The sequence below is a fragment of the Athene noctua genome, chromosome 18 (assembly GCF_965140245.1).
Source record: "Athene noctua chromosome 18, bAthNoc1.hap1.1, whole genome shotgun sequence".
In the NCBI taxonomy this organism is placed as follows: Eukaryota; Metazoa; Chordata; class Aves; order Strigiformes; family Strigidae; genus Athene; species Athene noctua.
Window position 1 is genome coordinate 14,540,346 of NC_134054.1, and position 19,767 is coordinate 14,560,112.

General features: G+C 62.1%; 3 protein-coding genes across 9 annotated transcripts; all 3 read right to left on the reverse strand.

The window, feature by feature from the left end:
• Window positions 1-147: 147 nt before the first annotated feature.
• SIRT7 (sirtuin 7) lies at window positions 148-4,423 on the reverse strand. Its single transcript, XM_074921897.1, has 10 exons — window positions 4,298-4,423; window positions 4,090-4,227; window positions 3,435-3,539; window positions 2,406-2,476; window positions 2,243-2,315; window positions 1,723-1,821; window positions 1,032-1,268; window positions 708-788; window positions 476-582; window positions 148-390 (listed from the first exon to the last, which is right to left on the reverse strand). Exons 1-10 carry the CDS (start codon window positions 4,391-4,393, stop codon window positions 189-191), a joined length of 1,209 nt encoding a protein of 402 aa, XP_074777998.1. The 5' UTR covers window positions 4,394-4,423; the 3' UTR covers window positions 148-188.
• A 3,330-nt stretch (window positions 4,424-7,753) lies between these two features.
• On the reverse strand, window positions 7,754-13,847 carry MAFG (MAF bZIP transcription factor G). Of its 4 annotated transcripts, none has more exons than XM_074921900.1 (3): window positions 13,795-13,847; window positions 8,860-8,921; window positions 7,754-8,772 (listed from the first exon to the last, which is right to left on the reverse strand). In XM_074921900.1, the coding sequence occupies exons 2-3, from the start codon at window positions 8,893-8,895 to the stop codon at window positions 8,320-8,322; spliced, it is 489 nt and encodes a 162-aa protein (XP_074778001.1). In that variant the 5' UTR covers window positions 8,896-8,921; window positions 13,795-13,847; the 3' UTR covers window positions 7,754-8,319. The 4 variants fall into 4 exon arrangements, with proteins under 4 accessions (XP_074778001.1, XP_074778002.1, XP_074777999.1 ...); XM_074921901.1 differs by lacking the exon at window positions 13,795-13,847 and adding an exon at window positions 13,564-13,644; XM_074921898.1 differs by lacking the exon at window positions 13,795-13,847 and adding an exon at window positions 13,073-13,178.
• A 745-nt stretch (window positions 13,848-14,592) lies between these two features.
• Window positions 14,593-19,630, reverse strand: PYCR1 (pyrroline-5-carboxylate reductase 1). 4 transcript variants are annotated; one of them, XM_074922122.1, is made up of 7 exons: window positions 19,494-19,630; window positions 19,345-19,415; window positions 19,076-19,255; window positions 18,281-18,502; window positions 17,704-17,796; window positions 17,156-17,319; window positions 14,593-17,050 (listed from the first exon to the last, which is right to left on the reverse strand). In XM_074922122.1, exons 1-7 carry the CDS (start codon window positions 19,558-19,560, stop codon window positions 16,891-16,893), a joined length of 957 nt encoding a protein of 318 aa, XP_074778223.1. In that variant the 5' UTR covers window positions 19,561-19,630; the 3' UTR covers window positions 14,593-16,890. The 4 variants fall into 4 exon arrangements, 3 of the variants coding, with proteins under 3 accessions (XP_074778223.1, XP_074778225.1, XP_074778226.1); XR_012634780.1 differs by lacking the exon at window positions 14,593-17,050 and adding an exon at window positions 17,411-17,564 and having other exon boundaries at window positions 17,181-17,319; XM_074922124.1 differs by lacking the exon at window positions 17,704-17,796.
• Window positions 19,631-19,767: the final 137 nt, after the last annotated feature.

The following is a 19,767-nucleotide window of genomic DNA, read 5'->3' on the forward strand; positions in this document are numbered from 1 at the left end:
CCCCGCCCCTGCCGCCATCTTGGGGCGCGTCCCCGCCGCCCGCCAAGCCCCGCCCCCGACGCCATCTTGGGGCGCGTCCCCGCCGCCCGCCAAGCCCCGCCCCCGACGCCATCTTGGGGCGCGTCCCCGCCGCCCGCCAAGCCCCGCCCCCGACGCCATCTTGGGGCGCAGCCCCGCCCCGCCCGCCCTCAGTTGCTCTTCCTGCGCCGCGCGCCCTTGGCGCAGCCGCGGCCCAGCCACCCGCCGGGGCGGGCGGGCGCCTCCTCCCGCGGCTCCTCCTCCCGCGGCGGCGCCTCGGCGCCCGGCGGCGGGGCCACCGGCTTCCGCGAGTGCGTGCCTTCCTCCCCGGGGCGCAGCGGCTCGGCCAGCGCGAAGATGGGGTCCCGCGCCCTGCGGAGGGAAGAAGGACGGGCGTGGGCGCGCTGCCGGGGCAGGCGGGGGGGGGGCGCCGGGCCGCCCCCGGGCCGCTGCTCACCGGTCGTAGCGCGGGATCTCCAGGCCCAGCTCCGCCATCAGCAGCCGCATGACGTCGTCGCAGCGGCCATGCAGCTTCAGGGCGGCCAGGTCGTCCTTGGGGGTCCACTGCAGGAGTGACACCAGACCCGCTGCTGCCGGGGGGATCCCTGCCCGCCGCCGGGCCCACGGGCTCACCCGCGCCAGCACCCGCTTGGCCCAAACCCTCCGAACCTGGTGCAAAAGTCTCTCACCTGCAGATTGACGATATAGAGCTTTGGACGACGAGTGGGGGGCTTGCTCATGCACCAAAGACGTGGGTATTTTTTCAAAACCTGCCACAAAAGAGAGGTTATCAGCACAGCCAAAGGCACGTGTAACCGTGAACCGTATCAGCGAGAGGAAAAGGAATGTATTACCAGGAGGGGAAAGAGGGAGGAAGAGAGACTATCACAGATGGTGGGCGAATCCTGACACCAGAGTTTACAGTTGTCTGTTTGGGAGGAGACTGCTCAGCACCAAGGTGTATCACCAAGAGGGAATGCTGCTAACAGTCTTCACCGAGTCTCTAAAGTTACCTTTAAGCTGGAACCCAGACAAAGAATCACATCTGCTTTGCTTGCAGCTTCTGTTGCTGCTTCCCAGTTCAGGGGCTGTCTCAACGTCCCCTTCTCCCCAAAGTGGACGATTGTATCTCTCAACTGTGCCCCACACTTGTGGCACATCCTGCCAGTGTGATGCCTGTGCAGGGCTGTGCGCTCTGTCACATCAAATACTCGCACGTACTCTCTGTTGGGTGTACAGGAAGTGCAGACCTGGTGCGGGACGAAAGCAAGAAACCCGTTACATCATTAGCATCTAGCCCACGGAAGGCCAGGAGCCAGCCCCTTCCCTCAGAAGAAAAGCACTTTTGGGGAACGATAAATTGGAGGCAGTAGAAGGGATCATCAGGGATCAGATGCTAACTGGGAAAAGTCTGGAAAACCTCAACTAGCAAGTGAAATTACAGGGAGCCTGTTGGCTGCGCAATAGGAGGGATTTCAGAGAAGGTCTGAGGAAGAGTACTCACAAGACTAGCAAGCACACACTTGTACAGAATACTTGGTTTTGGCACTTGCTAACTAGTTCACCCCAAACCCGACAGCCTGAAGAGACAAACTAAGCCGAGGCTACCCCCTGTACTAACTCTTTGTGAGCTAGTGGTACATAAATAGTTTATCTTCCTGTGAGGCCACTGGACAACTGCTTTGTCCTGTTCCGGCCACTCACCTCTATGTACATGTTTCCATGAAGCTCAGATATTGCTGCCTGGGGTAGCCCACTCCGTAGGTGCAGCCCATCACAGTTTTGAGACACCACATGCTGCACCTTGAAGAGAGTAAAACACTGAGCTAACACACACGCAGACAACTCTGTGTGTCTCAACACACGCCAAATAACCCCACACTTCAGAGCAGGACCAACAGAAGAAAAGCATGGGGCACACACGAAAGCTGAATGAGAAGACTCATCCTGCTAAGCAGAGCTCTACTAGGTCTGTCTGACTTTGTGGCCAGGTCCCCAGACCAGCCTCACCAGGAGGCAAACACAAGGCACCACAGGAAGAACTGCCAGAGCTACAGTCTGCAGCGAGCCTAATGAAGCCTCGGCAGGTGCTTTTTCCTACGTGGGTATCTAGCCACCTGAACAGAACCAGTGGTTAGGCAGCCTCATGAAAAGCTTTTTTCCCCTGTTGGGTTTTATTTATCACTTAGAGGAACACAAGTGAGGTGTGAAAAGAAAATCTTACCAGGTTGTGCTTGTGTAGGCAGGCAATGCTCATATGGGTGAGTGTGGGCTCTGCCTCACTCAGATCTGTAGCCCTGAGAAGATGCAAGGAGAAAAAAAAAAGTTGGAATTGCCAATAACCTCTCTTTCAATATCATCTTTCTGCTCAGAAATTGTCTCCTTACCTGATGCTCCTGCCCTTCTGCAGCAACGTCCATATGCCGTTAGGGCCTCTGTAGTCCGGGATCGAGGCTGCCTGTGGCACAGGGAGAGAAAAAATGAGGCCTGACGGGGGGTTCACAGCTCCTGCCCACAATCACATCAGCCCGGTCTCACCCAGGACGACCAGACCCACCTCATCCACAGGTGCCTTCTCATTCACTCCCAGTTTTCTGGCGCAGTGGTTCCCTAATCGCTGGAAAACCTTTTTTTCATATGTTTTCTCTCTCCTCACCATCTCCTACCTTACAGCTCTCATGTTCACCTCCGGTATTTATTTTCTCCAATTTTACCATTATGGAGTCCCTCTGGAACTCTTTTTGACCCTTGATACTTCTACTTCCCTACACAGAACTCGATTCTTGAACCTTTCCTTATTTTCACTGGACTCTGATTCCTGGTACCTTGCACTCAGCACTCCCGAGCAAAAATTTGTGTGACATTAGCACTTGTACACCCTGCCCAGAGTCCTGCTCCATATCAGCAAAGGCTGTAGAAAAGGAAAATAGAAATAAGGTTCCCATCTCAGAGCTCAGACAAAGGTGACACTGACACATTAGAAGAGGCAGAACCAGATTTCCACTCTCCCAATAGAGGCCACTGAAACCAGCCACTTCCTAAACTGCCATTTTTAAGTTCGGACAACCACCAGCTACTCCTACTTGCCCATTAACACTGACAGCATTAATTAGCTAACTTGTTTTTAGGTTTTCCACCTAAAAAGACTTGAATGAAGCAAGACTAGCGATCTTCTCATTTAAGCACCACTTTCTTCACACGGTCACAGACGTGACGCAGCATCTCTCGGGAGAATCCCAAGATGTGAACTAGCAAACGTCCTGGTGACGGTTTGCAGCGTGGCAGCGTTAACATTGCATCCCAGGCTCGTAACACATCACACAGTCATTTGGAAACCACAAAGAAGTCCAAACAATATTGCAACACTCCTGAAGGAGCTCCCAAATCTCCAGCCACTCACCCCCACAGACTCCTACCGTACTGATCCCGGCTCCTGTGTAGATTACAAGGTGCTTGGCATTCCGGACGGCAGCAGCCAGCTCAGTAGCTTTTCTCTTTAACTCCTCTGGTTCATCACAAACCTAGAAAATACAACTGAGCAAGTTCACGTGTTTCTGAGATACGACACGTCACCGCGTCGGGAGGAGCAGGGAGCTCCTGGGAAGTTTTCGTATGGGCCTAGCCAGGCCAGAAAAAGCAACGCAAACGTTATCAGGGTGGCTTCTAAACAAAAGATCGCGTCTGCTGCCCGGGGAAGATCGGGTGAAAAAGCTTCCTGGGCGGCAGCACACGCAGACCCACCCTCGCCAGACGCGCCCACGCAGCACAGGCGCAGCGAGCCTCGGGAACACCGCGGGCAGACGGGGGGGGCCGCAAGCCCGGGGGGGCCGCAAGCCCGGGGGGGCCGCAAGCCCGGGGGGGCCGCAAGCCCGGGGGGGCCGCGGCGTTCTCGGAAACGCGGCAGCGCGGCTTTTCCCCGAGGCCCGCCGCAGCTCGAGTTCCCCCCGCCGCAGCCAGCCCGGCCTCAGCCCCGCCCGGCGCGCCGGGCTCCCCTCCCCGCCCGCGGCCTGCTCCCCGCAGCGACGGAGCCGCGGCCCCGGGGCCGGGCCCGCCGTTCCCCCGGCCGCCCACCTCCTCCTGCCGCCGGCGCAGCCGCTCTCGCCGCTTGCGGCGCCGCTCCAGCTCCCGGACGATGTCCTCGCTCTCGCTCAGCGCCTGGCACTCCTCGGGGCTCCGCTCCGCCGGCGGCTTCCTCCAGATGCGGGACACCTGCCCGGCACACACGGGCGGTCACGGCGGCCCGCGGCAGCGGGGCGGGCCGGGCCGGGCCGGGCCGTACCTGTCTGCGCCGGTCCCGCTGCTCCTCCTGCTGAAGGATCTCGGCTCGCGCCGCCGCCTTCCGCTCCGAGCGGCTCAGGCTGCCGCCGGCCGCCATCGCCCCGGAAGCGCCGCCGCCGCCGGCCAGAGCGGCCGAGCGCCCCCCCCCCGGCGGCGCCGCCCCGGGTGCAGCAGCGCCCCCCCGCGCCGCGGCGGACCGCGCCCCAAGGAAGCGCCAGGCGCGGCTCTTTCAAAGCGGTTTATTGTCACGTACAAAACAGCGGCGGCCGCGGCCGCGGACGGACACTCTGTACAGCAATAAATAACGCCCGCCCGCCGCCCCGGGCAATAACTTACCGATAAATACCGCCGCCCGCCCCGCAGCCCCGGGCCGGGACAGGCCCTGCAGCGCGGCGGCCCCGGCCCGCGCAGGACGGGCCCTCGCCGGAGCCCCGGCAGCCGTGGGGGGGCCGAGACCCGCCGGGAGACGCCCCCGGGGCGAGCCTACGGGCGGCCGACAGCAGCCCCGGCCTCCCCCGCCGCCGGCGGGCGGGCAGGCCCAGGCCGGGCCACGGGGACAGCGCGTCGGCCGCGGCCAGGACACGCCACCCCCCGGCCCCTCGCCCCGTCCCGAGAGCGACACCCGCCGAGGCTGCGCGGTGCGGGGGGAACTTGACACAATTCACCACAAGATACACAAACCCCCGGGCGGCGGCGCGGGGGCAACACTCCCCGGGGTCGCTCTGCGGGCAGGCCGGGGCAGGGGCCCCCTCCCCAACCACCGCCACGACGGCACCGGGAAAAGGAGAAAGAAAACACGACACCCTTCACAGCAGGAAACCAAACGGACGAGCACCTCAGGAACAAGAACTGTCACACTCCAGAACGCTATATACGAGAGAGGGGTCAGCGTGACGGCTCGGGCAGGGCCGCCGGGCACGGGCGCAGGTCGCCGGCTGGCAGGGGACGGGTCCCCCGGGGCAGGGCGGGAGACTCCTTGACACCGCAGAAATACATCACTTGGGGTCCAACACTTCACCGAGAACAAAACCAAAACCAGCACCAGTAGCAGAGGGAAGCAGCACTCACAAGGGGACCTCCCTGCCGACACCCAGCTCATTTATCACACAGGCACAGCTTCGCCCCTGCTCCCCCCGACACCACGTGCCCTCGTCCAACGGGCTCGGCCACTCGCGCGGGCTGGGGCCACAAACCAGCAAACACCACAGGGGAGGAGAAACCACGGTGTTAACGTGTGGTGGAGCCGGTGCTGCCGCCCGCTCTGCCCTCCTGACTCGCCGCCTCGCTCCAAAGCGGCAACCGGCAACGGCACGGCCACCGCCTGGCAGGCCTGGACAGACATGGACGTTCCTTGCCGCAGAGCGGAGCTGAGGCAAGTTCACCGTGGCTGCAGGATTGCCCATAGTCGCCTGCTCTGTTGATGGCACCCTCCTCACGCCACAGCCACCAGCCCCTGGAGCTCAGTTCCTAACCAGCCCCACGCACAGAACTTCGGCTGCTCACCACGCCGAGGTCAGGCCTCCAGCTGGGCTCAGAACGGTGCCTGAGCCAGGTTCCATCTCAGGCTGGCTCCAAGGGACGGGGTTGGCACTGACGCCCCAGGCCAACTGGAGGTGTCCGTGTTTTGGAACATCTCACCTCTTCCAGGCACCACGTCACTGCTGGAAGACAGAGGTCAGAGCCCAGAGCTCTGTGCTGAGCGCTGCTCAGTGCATGGCCCGTCGGGCGAAGGGCTGGGACGCCGCAGGTGGGACACTTCGGCTCAGAGAAATCCCAAGGCTGGTCGGGGAAGAATGGAGGCAGTGTTCTAACCCGCTCCTCATTCAAGTTCACTGGGAAAAGCCTCCCAAACAGCTTCTCTCTAAACTCCCAATCGGTCAGAGCAAAGCTGATCTGCTCCAGCAGAAAATCCCCGCCAGCGATCTGCTTCTCTCCTGCCACATTCCGACTCTTGTCAGATTTACCCGCTCCTCAGCCTCGAGGACAGCAGTATCAGTTGAGCTACATGAGAAAGACACCCCCAGCACCCAGCCAGCACGGTGAACCACGCCTCCCCGCAAGACTGCGGTTTCACCTGGGCCACCCTGGTCTGTCCTCTCCACTCAGGAGACTTTCTACAGCCAGGAGATCCCATGGACTTCACCCCCACGTCCTGCTTCTCTACAACAACTCAGTATTCAGCTCAAATCTTTGGGGAGGGGAGAGGGGGATCAAAGTGTTTGTGGAAATGGAGCGTGGCCACAAATAGCTTCTCAGCTGTGCCACACAGCTGTAAGTCTAAGCACTCTTCCAACACCCACAGACAGAAGCTGCACCAGGAAAGACAGCAACCATGCCACAGCTTAATTTCCAGCAACGTGCAGACACTCCGGGCTGGCGCTGGCCCCACGCTGCCGGCAGACTTGCCCCTCCTGTCAGAGGAGCTGCAGGAGCAACACAAGTTGTGACCACAGGATCCAATTCCAGAGTTAAATTCCATCAGTCTCCTCCTAAACTCGGACAATTCTCCCTTGGGTTACTCCTCTACCAGCCTTGGGGGAGGAGGAGAAGCGCAGCGAGTCCCCCGTGTCCGCGGCTTGGTGGGAGCCCCGAGCCGGCCCCGGTGGGACGCGTCCTCCGGGCAGGCACCACCGCTGCCCCGCACCAGCCATCCACCCCTGCCTCCAGCAGCAGCGGCGCCTTTGCCCGTGAGCCAGAGTCCTTCTGGAGAATCTGGAGAGATTCCAACTCAATCTCTCGGTCGAGCTTAGGGAAAATGACGGCAGCGTGAAACGAGAGCAGACGGCAAAGGCAGCCACGGGCACCACCACAGCACAGCGCCACGCGAGAGCTCCGCCAGCACAGAGAGCGCGACACGAGGGGACACAACGGAAGCCAGCAAGGTCGAGAATAAGTCACTTTTGGTACAATTGCAAAAAGATATCAAACAGGACTTGCCTCTTTTTTTGTCTTTTTTCTAAGTTTTATAAATAAAGTCTGATAACTCTTTATAAAAACTAACCTCAGAGCCACAAACACTTTGCGGGAGGTTCATGAGAAACTTTAAAATTATTTATTTATTAACTTTTAACTAGCAAAGTCTCCGAGAATATTTCCCCATTCATATGGTCAAATATTCTCGCCCTCTCAGATAAAAAAGCTGACTATAAATACGCTCTCTCTTCTGTCTGATTTTAATTTTAAACTTAGATAATTTAATAACTCTTAAAATGATGTTTCTCTCTTTAAATAAAGGGCTATTTAACCACATAAACTGGTTGTGTAAACCATCACACTAGAGACACTTGATACCCTCAAAACACGGGAACAACTAGTGATTTTGGTCTTGTTCAGTGCAACACATTAGGCACAAAACCGGCCTGCAGTCGAGACGGTACCTTCCCCCCTCCCTCCCGCCCTCCCTCGGGGCGTGGGGCCCCCGCAGGGGCCCTGTCCCGGCGCCCTCCCACCACTGCTAGTTCACACGGCTCACGCGACGGACGTCTGAAGGGAACCCACTGCTCGGGCACAGAGGCACAGCTAGAGAGGAATAAAAATCTACCACACAGAACACCCCAACTGCAACTACGGGCACCAAAGGAAACAAAAGCAGCAGGTTCAGGCACCTGGGAGTCAGGTGCCGAGATGCACCGCCTGGAAGAGTAATGAAATAAAGCCTTTGGAAGTGACTGAGAATTAGGGTTCCTGGCCCCCAGGAAGAAAGCCTCCCTCCGGACCGTCCCCAAGCCCTTCCGTCGCCCTGCCATCGGCCACGCTGCACAGACTCTCTTTGGCTGGAAAGCCAAGATCTCGCAGCCTGTCCCGGGCGCCCGAGGGCTGCAGACCGCACAGGACAAGGGACGCACCACCACTGCTCATACCAATGTGGACACAACAAAATAGAACTGGAGTGATCAGCAGGCCAGTCCTGGGCCAAGTAGAAAGAACCCGGACCCATGTGGGGAGGGTTTGTGCTTTGGGGATTCCAGGCTGGTTTTGTGCCTAATTGCCCTGCACAGACAAGCTCAGGCAACACTCGCTTCACTAAGACCGGGCGTCCGTTTTGGATTTCACTATTGTGATGACACTAGTAGTAGCAACCTTGCCAGGGACGAGGGGGCCCATACTGGAGGTGAGAGGCCCCCGCGCGGGGGTCACTGGGCTCCGGGCCACGGTTCTGGCGAAGTTCTGCAGAGCCTCGTATTTGGAGCGGAGAGCATCGAGTTCCATTTTCATGCTGGCGTTCTCGGACGCCAGCTTCTCCACTTCTTGCTGCAGCTCCGCCTTCTGCTTCTCCAGTTCCTCCTTCTGGGTAACGCGCTTGACCCTGCAGCTGGCCGCGTAGCCCCGGTTCTTCAGCGTGCGCCGACGCTGCTTCAGCTGGATGATCTCCTCCTTCGACAGGCCCCGCAGATGCTGGTTCAGCTCCCGCACAGACATGGTCACCAGCTCCTCGTCTGTCAGGCTGGTCCCATTCTCGCCTGGCTCCCGCTTCACCTGGAAGAGAAGGCGGCAGGCGCTCGTGAGCCCGGGGGCAGAGGCCTGCACCCGCCACCGCAGCCCCTCCCTCCGCTGCCGTGTTACCTTCAAGGCCTTGTTTCCTTTGTTGGGGGTCGTCATAACACGACAGCCTCGTCAATCAGGTTCTGGAAGGGAAGGAAGGGCAGGTCAGCCCCCAGGACGCAGCAGAGCCCGCGGCAGGGTCCAGCCCCATGCCGCTGCACATCCCACCCCCCGCGACAGCCGACCGACCCGCGCGGACGGCAGGACCGCTGCCCCCACAGCCCCGCTCCCACGGAGACCCTGTGGCAGTGCCGGGTTTTTTTTGCTCGGGGCGGGGGAAATTAAAAAAACTAGGAGGAGTCAGAATATACGGAAGCCACATTTTTAAAAATAGCCTGTCAGGCAGCGGGCTGGGTCCAGAGCACAGCGGCTCCGGGCCAGTCATGCTGACTCAGCACGCCGGCACCCGACGCCTCTTGCTCCATCCCAGCCTCATCCTCGTCGCTCCCAGGCAGAGGAAGGCAGCCGGCCGCTCCGACACCCCCGGGGCAGGACCCCACCGCATACCAGGTGCTCCCGAGGACGCAGCCGGTGCGGCTCAGGAACAACCCCGGGCAAGGCGTGCAGGGGAAGCCTCTGCCTCCACAGCAGGCCTCAGCGGGCACCCCCCAGGGTGGGGGAACACCGCGGCCACGCTCACACCCCCCCAAATTCTTTCTGCTTCCCAGGAGAGCTCACACATCCAGGGCCAAGTCAGAGTTCTGCACCCAACCCTTCCCAACCTGACACTGCAGCACGAGGACACGTTTGGGCACACTGGAATCCATCACAACTTTGGGCTGATGCTTCCGCAGCCTTCACCCGGCCACACAAAGCTGACCCCAGCTGAAGCTCTTCTGTGAGAAAGTCCCCGTCGGTCCCTGGCAACGCCAGGGCCCAGAACTACCTTCTCCCCCCCTACTCTCAGAGCTAAGGTGTGCTCGTAAGGGAACAGATTAAGGGTGGCCCAAACCAGAGAGCAGACCCTCCACTGCCACAGAAGACGTCAGAACTGTTGAGAGGAATCCCCAGGCCTGGTTTTACAGTGGCTCACACCCAAGCTCCTGTTCCTGTCCCTACGTCCCTCCTTCCCTCAGGCTAGTTCAGAAGGCCACTGCACTGCCCAGGGAATCGACCCGCCGGGATCACTGGACAGACAGAGCTGCGCCTCAGACCCCACACCTCCTTGAGGGAGGCGAGCGCTGCCGCGCACACGCACTCCACAACACCTCCGTACCTTTTGTCTCTTTGGGGCCAAACAGTCAACAACAATTTTGTTTGCTATTGCTCTGCTAAATGTAAGAGGCACTGATGTACAGTTATAGCCAAGAACCAGATGCACAAGTCAGCAAATATGAATTTATGCTCTTGTAGCAGCTGTGGCGCAGGCTCCCCGCAATGCATCTACCACCTCCTGGAGGTGAACGGGGTCAGCATCCCCCAGGACACCGGCAGAGACGTTCCCAAAGCCTTCAGCCTGCCAGGAGGGAGGTTATTTATACCCAGAGGACAATGCTCCTTCCAACGAGATGGCTGCTACAGCCTGACAGTGCTGGCGAAGAAAGGGTCACGCAGCTGTCCAAGGAAGGGAGCCGCAGCGGAGCAGGCTAACGCGGGACGGACAGCAGGCAAGCAACTGCTTCATAACGTCAATTCTTCACTCTTTCTCGTACTGCTATTTCTTTCCTCTGCTCCTGCTCGGTAAACAACATGGCTGCTAGGAAAACAGGAGAAGGAGGGGAGTATCTGGGGAGACCAGCGTCACCCCCACAGCACCTCTCTGCACCGTCCTGCGGTGAGCGAAAGGAGCCAGGGCAGGCGCGGTCAGCGGGACCGCGGAAACGTCCTTGCCTCGTGGCACCGAAGAATTTCCAGCTGCCTGACAAGTGCTCGAGCTTCCTTCATCACAGCAAAGCCGAAATAAAACCAACAAAGCGACAAAGGTGCTGCCTCGGGCAGGCACTGGGAAGGCTCCTGGGGCAGGGGCGCTGGCGCAGCCCGGACCCTGCGCTGACTCCGTCCGGCCTTCGCACCAGCACTTCTGCTGGAGCCGAGGGGGGGCCAGAGCGCTGCCAGCAGACGGAGGGGCTGCTCCCAGCCCCTCACAACAGCAATTTGGCTTTGCTTGAACTTCTAAGAGTCACGAGCATTTTTACCCAGAGGAACCCAACCTCCCCAGGCAGAAGTCTCCCACAACAGCTGTCGAAGCTGTAACAGGATGGTCCCCAAAAGCACCTGGTGATCCCACCTCTCCTCATCCCCCTTCCCAGGGGGATCAAAACAAGACATAGCAACACACAAGTCAGTCAGTAGAACGGGGAAAACAACCTGGAGACTATTCGGCCATTTGCCGGGTCCCGTCTGAAGGATCAGAAACGGGGCTGTTTGGCAGCTCACAGAGAGGACACCCGGAGAACTGTCACCAAGACAGAGACCAAACTCGGCCCAGCTCTCCAGGCTGCTGATGGCTCAGCTTTTGATAGCTTCCTGAAGAAAGATCACACCGAAAAGTGCCAAACGCGATGACTGCAATGAAGAAAACGCAGCCTCAACACATTTCCCCCGAGCTCAAAAGGCCTGAACTCAGCACAAGCGCAGCCAATTCTCTCCTCAGCTCAAAGGCAGCACAGGGGAGTGACAGCGCCGCGCATGATTCAACGCGGGCCCCATGCTCCACATTCCTGATCGCAGAACCGTGCCACGAGCCCCGTGTAAACACGGTGACGTCACCCGTTCCAGCGCAGGCCGCCCGACACGGCGCCGGGAGGGCCGGGACGGGGACGGCTGAGCCCCGCAGCACCGGGCGGGCGGAGGAGCGGGATTGCCGGCCGGGGCCGGTCACGCCGCGCGGGCTCGCTCTCCCCCGGTGACTCCTTTGATTCGCTTTCCTGGAACCGGCTCACAGGCCCCCCAGGAACGCAGACAAATCGGCTGACTCCCGCAGTCCCGTCGGAAGGCAGGACAGTGCCTCTCCTGTGCCCCCCCGACCCCGGGAGCCCCCGGCGAGCTCCCACCCCACCCAGGGCCCCCCGACAGCGGCTCCTCCCCCAAGGAACGCGCCCACCCACCCGGTTTTAACTCTGCTGACACGGATAAAGGGAAGAGCCGGCGCTCGGGGACACCCCCCCCGCCCCCCGGTAGCGCCTTCCTCTGGCCGCGCAGCTCCAACGTCTGACCGGGGCAGCCCGAGAGACGCCCCCGGCTCCGGACGGCAAAACCCCCCGGGCAGACAGACCGACCGACCCCCCCGCTCCGTGTCGCTCAGGCGTTGCCGCCTGCCCCGCAGCCCCCCGGAGGGGCGCGTCTCCCCCCGCAGCGGGAACCCGCTCGGCTCCGAGGCCGCCGCGGCGCCGAGCACGGAGCAGCCCCGCAGCTCCCCCCCTGCGCCCACCAGGCACCGGGAGCTCCGGCGGGGCCGCGTCCCCTCGGCCGCCGGCTCTCCCGGCCGGCACCGGCCGCGCGGGGGTGACGGCAGCGGGGACCGGGGGTTTTCCCACCCGCGGCCGAGCCTCCGCGCGAGGAAACGAGCGAGACCGTCGTGGCTCGTCGCCCTCTCGGCCCGCCGCCTCCTCTGCTCGGGAGGGAAAACACCGAGCGAGAGGAAAGCCCGCGGGGGGAGCCGGGCGGGGCGGCCGGTCGCCGAGGATCCCTCCCGGGGCCGCCGGGGCCCTCGCACCAGCGCCGCCACCGCCCCCCGCGGGAGCCCGGGGCCCCGCCGCGGGCCGGGCCGCGGCCACCGCCGGGCTACGGGGCGGGAGAGCGAACACGCTGAGCGCCCGGGGGCGCGAAGGGGCCGGCCCGGGGGGGGGGGGGGGGTCGGAGGCCAGCCGGTTCTTACGGCGCCCAGGGCCGGCGGCCTCCACGGGCGGGAGGGGCCGGGCGGGACGCGCCCGTGGTGGCCGCTGGCGGCCCCGGGAGGCGGCGGGCGGGGCCGGGGACAGGCCGGCGTCTCCGCGCACCTGTTGCTCGGCCGCGGGGCGGGGGACCGGGCGGGGCGGCGGAGAGGGGCGGGCGGCGCGACGGGCGGCGCCGGGGCGGCCGCGGCCCCGGAAGCCCCGCCGTGAGTCAGCGGCGGCGGCCCCGCGCGGCACCCGCCGCCCCCCGCCGCCATCCCGGGCCCGCCGCGCCCGCCCCGCCCCGGCCCGCCCCCGGGGACCGGCCCGCCGCCCCGCCCCGCCCGGTGCCAGGGCCGCGCCCGCCGCCCGGGCCGCGCCCGCCCCCGCCCGCCGCCGGCGCCGCCGCCGGGGCCGCTCACCTGCTGCCGGGGCGGCCGGGGCCGGGGCCGGGCCGGGCGGGGAGGCCGCGCTGGGAGGGACCGGGACGCCGCGAGCCGCCGCCGCCGCCGCTCACGGACGCGTCACGTGATGTTTGGGTCACGTGGCTCCATTCATGAAGCGCCCGGCGCAACCGCCCCGGGCCTTAAGGGGGACGCGCGGTCCCGTCGGGGGCGGCGCCTTAAGGGGGGGAGGCGGCGGCGGCGGCGCCGGGCCCGCCCCGCCCGGGAGCTCCCCCCGCCCCGCCCGGTGCCGCGGCAGCGACGGGTTCTCCGGCCCCGGCGGCCCCAGCAGCCGCCGCCTCCCGCGGACTCTCCCCCGCGCGTGTCAGCGGGGCGCGGCGACCCCCGGGGACAAGCCCCCCAGTTCCGCGTCCATCGTCTTCACCGGGCCCCGGGGCAGGGCAGAGCGCGGCCGCCGGCCCCGCACGGGCGTTCCCCCTCCCCGCAGCGCCCTTTGCTGCGCCCCGAACCTGCGCGGGGGAGCGGCGACATCTCCGCCGAACGCGGCGACTCGAAGGGGGGGCCGTGCAGCAGCTCCCCGGGCGCTGGTGCCGCGGCTCGGGCAATCCCTGGCTGATAGAGACCCGGCTCTCTCCTCTGCGGCCAGGCGCTACCCTCCCGCATCTCGTGGCTCGGCCCCGTGTCCTGCTGTTCCCTCTGCCTGCGGGTCCCCGACACAGGGATACCCCCCCCCCACTTACCGCCCAGCTGCGAGGAAGCGGCGCTGGGAGGACACCGGAGGGCAAGGGACGCGCGGGGGGTGCAGCGGGGCCTGCGGGAGTCAAGGCCGGGCTCGGGGAAAGGCGGTTCCCGAGGAGCGGTCTGGGCCCGCTCTCTGCTGTCACGCAGGCACGGAACGCGGGTCCCGGGTGCTCCCGCAGCCGGGCTCTCCATCTGCCGTGGCAGGCAGCTGCTACAGCCCTACAAGCACCGACAGCTCTGCCTCTTGGGGGGACGCTGGGGCAGTCCCTGTCTCCCCGCAGAGGGGCTCAAGCTCAGCCATCCCACCTTTTACTCTGCGTCGCACTTTACCAGCCAGAAGGAAACTTTCTGCGACGCTCCCTTTTATTTTGCATCAGGCAGTGCTCGAGCCCTGACTCCCAGCGTGGCCTGAGGGGGTGCACAGCTCCCGAGCAGGGAAATGGAGGGACGTGCAGCACCCACTCACCCCTACGCAGTGGCAGAACCACCAGAAAGCCTAAAGGGCCAGGACACTGGGAGAAGGATTAATACTCCCGAGTTATTCACGTCAGATTTCAGCCAGAAGACTTTCCTCCTCCTCTCTAAATCTCCACAAACTGGTAGCACAGGCCACAGAAAAACTTTTGTTGCTCAGAACCAGGGGTGACAGAAATGGGCTGATAGGCTTCCCAGTCCCACGCCCAGACAAACCAGCCCCAAAGCCGGGTCTGCAGCACCCCTCAGGCACGCTCACTGCAGGCAAGGACACAACAGCCACTGCCAGAGGCAAGAGATACACCCAGTCCAGACAGCCGGGATTAGCCATAGCTCTGTCAGAGCAGCACTTTATTACGTAAAGAAAGAAGAAACCACCTTGTCGTGCTTATAGGGTCATACCCTGCTACCAGCTGGAAGCCTAAACACTAAAAATGCTTTAACACTACTAGCGCTTTTGGCAGCCTCTGCATCAATACAGAAACACTCTTCCTGCATCTCCGAGTTCCCTCTGAGACAATAAGCCCATTTTAAATGTCCTCTTACCAGCGCTCCCCCAGTATACCTCAAGGTAGAGCACAGTACGAGTTACCCACCCAAATTCATTCCCCCCCTCCAGCCTGCTCTCCCCTGCAGCCCTGTCCAGGTGGCACAGGCAGCTGGCATGCTTCGTGCAGTTTTCTGGTTTCGGACAGGACTCAGGCTCTGGGAGAAAAGCAGAGAGGCCAGGAAGCCAAGCAGGGGCAGTGGCTATGGAGATCACAGAAAGCAGTGGATGGAGTCTCCTCTCTGCTGCTGTCCTGGGGCTGGCTCCCAAAATAGTGCCTGCAGAAAAGGTTAACTGACCTAGACAACGGGCTGTAACTGCCTCCCGTCTGATCAGAGCCTTGGTCCCTTCTGCCCTTCGGGTCCACAGCCCCCACTCACCCCTCTCCCCAGTGGGCACGGGGGGTGCAACTGCTCGGGCCGTGCCTCCCAGCAGAAGGGCCGAGCAGGGCCCCTCTGCCTGCTGCCACCACCACCCTGCCTGGATTCTGTACCTCACAGATACTGGAGTTTCAGGGGCCGAAGGGACCGCTGCTCCTACACCCCAGACTTCGCTGCTGTTTCTTGCTCATAAATGTGAGTCAGACCTGGGAAATTCTGCAGACCAGAACAGCAAGGGTCTTCCTCCTCCACCAAGTCCTTGTTGCTGGACAGGCACTGGGCATCCTCAAGTGCCCCCTGAACCTCTTTTGTTTCAAGCAAGGACTGACTTTCCTCCTGCGTCTCATGCAGGACAAGCTAGGCAAGGTGGGACAAGATCTGAGCCACAGGCCAGACCAGGTGACTCAGTGTTTCCCTTTAGTCTTATATTCTAAAGTAGGAATGCAACTGCTTGAAGCAGCCCTGAACTTTTCTATGTGTTTTCCCCCTCTAGCCATTAGCAGTGGAACACCTTCAGAAAAACAGGAAGAAAAAAAGCAACGGTCCAGAAAATACCAGACGCATGGCTGTGCCAACATAAGGGGACACTGAGGGCTGCGGTGCTGGGTTTCACCAGCCCGGGGGCTCTGCTGAGAGAAATCCTGTCGGGGAGGGACAACCAGGGACAGCCAGTCCGCCACAGCGCAGCGGGGTGGCACAAGCGGGCGCAGAGCAGCCTCAGCAGGCACCCGCCTGCGGCCCAGGGGCAGGCACAGCCCCACGCAAGGAGCGGCACCACTGCCACGCAGCTCAGCACCTGGGGACAAACCCTGCTCGAGTGGAAGGGTGCAGAAGGCAAAGCTTTCTCTGGAGGAGGTTGCCCTTGACTCCAGCTCTGCTCCTAGCTGCCCCGGGAGCCGGGCAAAGAACAAGGACAGCACCAGGGAGCAGTGATGCTGAAACACATCCATGGGTGTGCGGGAGCAGACTCCGCCCATGGAGAGCAGGAAGAGCTGTCAGAGACAGGGCAAAGCAGCACACACCACCCCCACCGGCCCGAGCACCCAAACAAGGCTAGCAGCAAGGGAGGGACAGCGAGAGCAGTTCACGGTTCCCCAAACCAGAGAGAGCAGCAAGAGAGAAACGGAGCATGGTCCAGAGGTTCACACCATCTGTCTTTCAAAGTCAAGGCAGACGGGGATGGGGCAGAGGCACTTTGGTCCCTTGTGAGAGGTGCTCTGGGGCCCAGCCCCTAACGCCGTGCACAGCCCGGGCACACGGGGCTGCATCTGGCAGCAGCACCTGCTCTAGCTAACAGACAGCGGCGGGACACGAGCTCTGACCGCGGATGCAGGATGGGGCAAGAGGGATGCAAACCCCTTTTGGAAACCAAAAGACATTCTGAAACTTCTTTAAAAATCCAATTAGAAAGCATTTCTGCATGGGATACCATAAACACTGCCCACGTCCTGGGAGTATGAGGCTTCTGGACAAAGAGTGCCTCTGAGGAAGCTCTGATGGTGGCATCCCCCCTGCCCAACAGGGACCAGCAGCGCCGGGGACAGGCCGCACCAGGCCCACAGAGGTTACAGACCCCGTTGTACCGCGGCTGCCAGCCCCGAGCCGGGCGTGGGGACGCCACGGGTCAGTGTTCTTCCCTGGACATAGAGAGGGCGTGGAGGACGCTGGTGTTCAGCCAGACCACAGCAGCCTGGTCAGTTTTTCTTGCTGCTGGGGCTCTTACTGGTGAACAGACTGACTTTGCTGGCAGAGGCCATGGTCAGAGAAGGAGACTCCAGCTTCACCTTATCCAACAAAGTCTTCTTTATGGCTGCCGGGGAGATCTTCTCTTGGTCTGCCAGGTGCTGCAGCTCCCTGCAATGGGGTGGTGGGAGAGAAAGACAAGACATAGCAAAGGGAAGAGACAGAGAGCGCGGGGGGCAGCTCTTGCAGGGTCTTTAGGACTTGCAAGGCACCCACCTAGTCCGGATGCAGGAAGCCTCCACAGCATTGATCAGGAGCGAGCGAAAGCCCCCACTCTCCAGGAAGTGCAGGGCATGGATGGTGGCTCCCCCGGGCGAGCAGACATTGTCCTTCAGCTGACCAGGATGCTGCTCAGATTCTAACAGCATTTTAGCAGCACCCTGTAACGAGGAAGAGAAACCAGCTCCAGAGCTCTGAGGAACTGCCACAGACCCCTGCTCTCCCCTGCACAGAGCAGCACCTAACACTCACAGTGGGCTGAGCTCCTGCCCGAGAGCCATTAGCAAGCTGCCAAAACACTTTTCAGAGCTGAAAAAGCCTGTGGAGGAGACAGGCCCCAGCTCCCACACCACCACCAGCGCGAGCAGATTGCTGCGGACACTTCCTACATCCCCTCCCCAGGAACCTGTGGGCAGTCAAACCAAACGTGTTTTTTTCAAGTAGATTCAGTAAGAGGACTGACAAAGCTTCAAACCGTGACGTGCAGAACACTCTGAACAGAACAGGCACAGCCTCAAATGTGTGCTGGAGGAGGAAATACTGACCAGCAAAGCCTGCGCTCCAAGTCGAACAGCCAGCCTGCGGGGAAGCCCCATCTTCACTCCCCCATCTGCCAGAGCATCCAGGGCGGTGAATGCCTGAGACCAGACAGAGGAAGAAGGTGACTGAAAGTCTCTGCTCCAAGACTGATAATCTCAGAAATAAGAGAATTCAGGGCCCCAGGATCACACTGTGACTCCTACTGCTTACAGGCCTGACCAAAGCTTCCCCCTTTACTGCATGGGTGTCACGCCAGGCTTCCCTCCACTGGTCCAGCTCAGGAGTGGAGCAGAAATGGCAGAAATTCAGCTTCTGGGTTATACTAACTACAGGCCCACGTTTTGCAACATGGACACGCGGACACTGCACGCTGGCTACGGACTTCAGACTCATCCGACTGGTAACAGACTTTTGTTGTTGACCCAAACTGGTTATAAACTGGACACCTGGATTATGTGTCCCATCACGAATGTGAGTGATGAGAAAAACAAGAAACAGCAAACTGAAGCTGCACAGACTTTCACCACATGCAAAGCCTACTGCTCCCCCAGGACCGTCCCGAGTTGCGGACGCAGCACGTACATAGGCAGGGCCACTGCCACTGAGCCCCGTCACAGCGTCGATCAGGTCCTCTTCCACCTCGGTGCAGAAGCCGACGCTGGCCATCAGCTGTTCCAAGAGCTTCCCGTCCTCCACATCCGCATGAGTCCCCGTGGCATAGACTGTAGCACCTTCCCGGACAACCACGGGGGTGTTGGTCATGCACCTGATCACTTTTGGTGTGGGGCAGAAGGTAGAGAGTTTCTTAGGGCGGGAAATTGTTGGATCGAAAGAAGGAAGAAAAAAAGAGAGAAAAATGAGCTTTAGTGCATGTTTGGCACACCACATAGGCTGTTTAGGAGAGGACTCCTCAGGGGCAAGAACAACACAAGCTCCTGTACTCCAGACTCCCTGCTCTGAGCCAGAGCGGCCGAATCTTAAGGGTGTTTAGTAGTACCAGCAAATCGGGAAGTGGGCAGAGCTGCTGTCGGGAGCAATACCCTGAACCCCTCGTTCCCACATCAACTCCCCACCGGGCAGACACTCAGCACCAAGTCTGCAGAAACTCAGGGGAGATGACCCACCTCTGCAGAACAAAAACGCTCTGACAGCCCCTCCTGTAAGGGCAGAGCTGACGTACAGACTCTTACAGCCCCTTCTGATGAGTCCAGGCAGAGGCGACCCCAAGCAACCAGGGGGCTGAGCGCGACTTCAGCCCCGGGGAGCGCCAGGAACGCCCGTCCCTCGCACCAGCTCCGCGGCGGACGCCTCCCAGGCACGGGGGGGCCCGGCTGTGCAGGGCTGCGGGCGCAGGCCCCGGCCCCCGCCACCCCTCACCTTCTCGATGGAGCTGATGGTGACACCGGCTGCGCAGGAGACCACGATGTGGCGGGGCTCGATGTCGGGGCCCACCTCCTCGAGGATGAAGGGGATGATGGGGGGCTTCACGGCCAGGAAGAGGACGTCGCTGCTCTTCACCGTGTCCTTGTTGCTCACCGTGAAGTTCACGCCCATTTTCTGCAGCGGTTGGGGACAAACGCGACGGCTGTCACCCGGGGCGGGCCGCCGAGGGGGGAGCGCCGCCGCCGCCCGCCGCCCGCACTCACCCGCAGCCCGCTGACGGTGGGCAGGTCGGTGTCCGGGGAGCTCGCCGTGATCTTGTGCGCGGCCAGGACCCCTGCGGACGGCACCGAGCGTCAGCCCGGGCGGCCCCGCGCCCCCCGCCCGCCCGCCCGCCGCCGCGCCCCGCGCCCACCTGCCGCCGTGAAGCCCCTGGCCAGGGCGAAGGCGAGCTGCCCGGCGCCGATGAACCCCACGCTCATGGTGCGGTGCGGAGCGGTGCGGAGCGGAGCGGCCCCCGAGCCCCCGCGGCCGCGCCGCCGTCCACGTGGCCGCGCCCCGCGCAGGGAGGCGGTGACGCGCGGGGGCGGGGCGCCGGCGCGCAGCAAACCGGCGGGCGGCGGGGCGGGGCCGAGTCCGGCTCTCCGCCACTCAGGGGCGAGGGGCGGGACCACCGGCGCGGCCCTCGC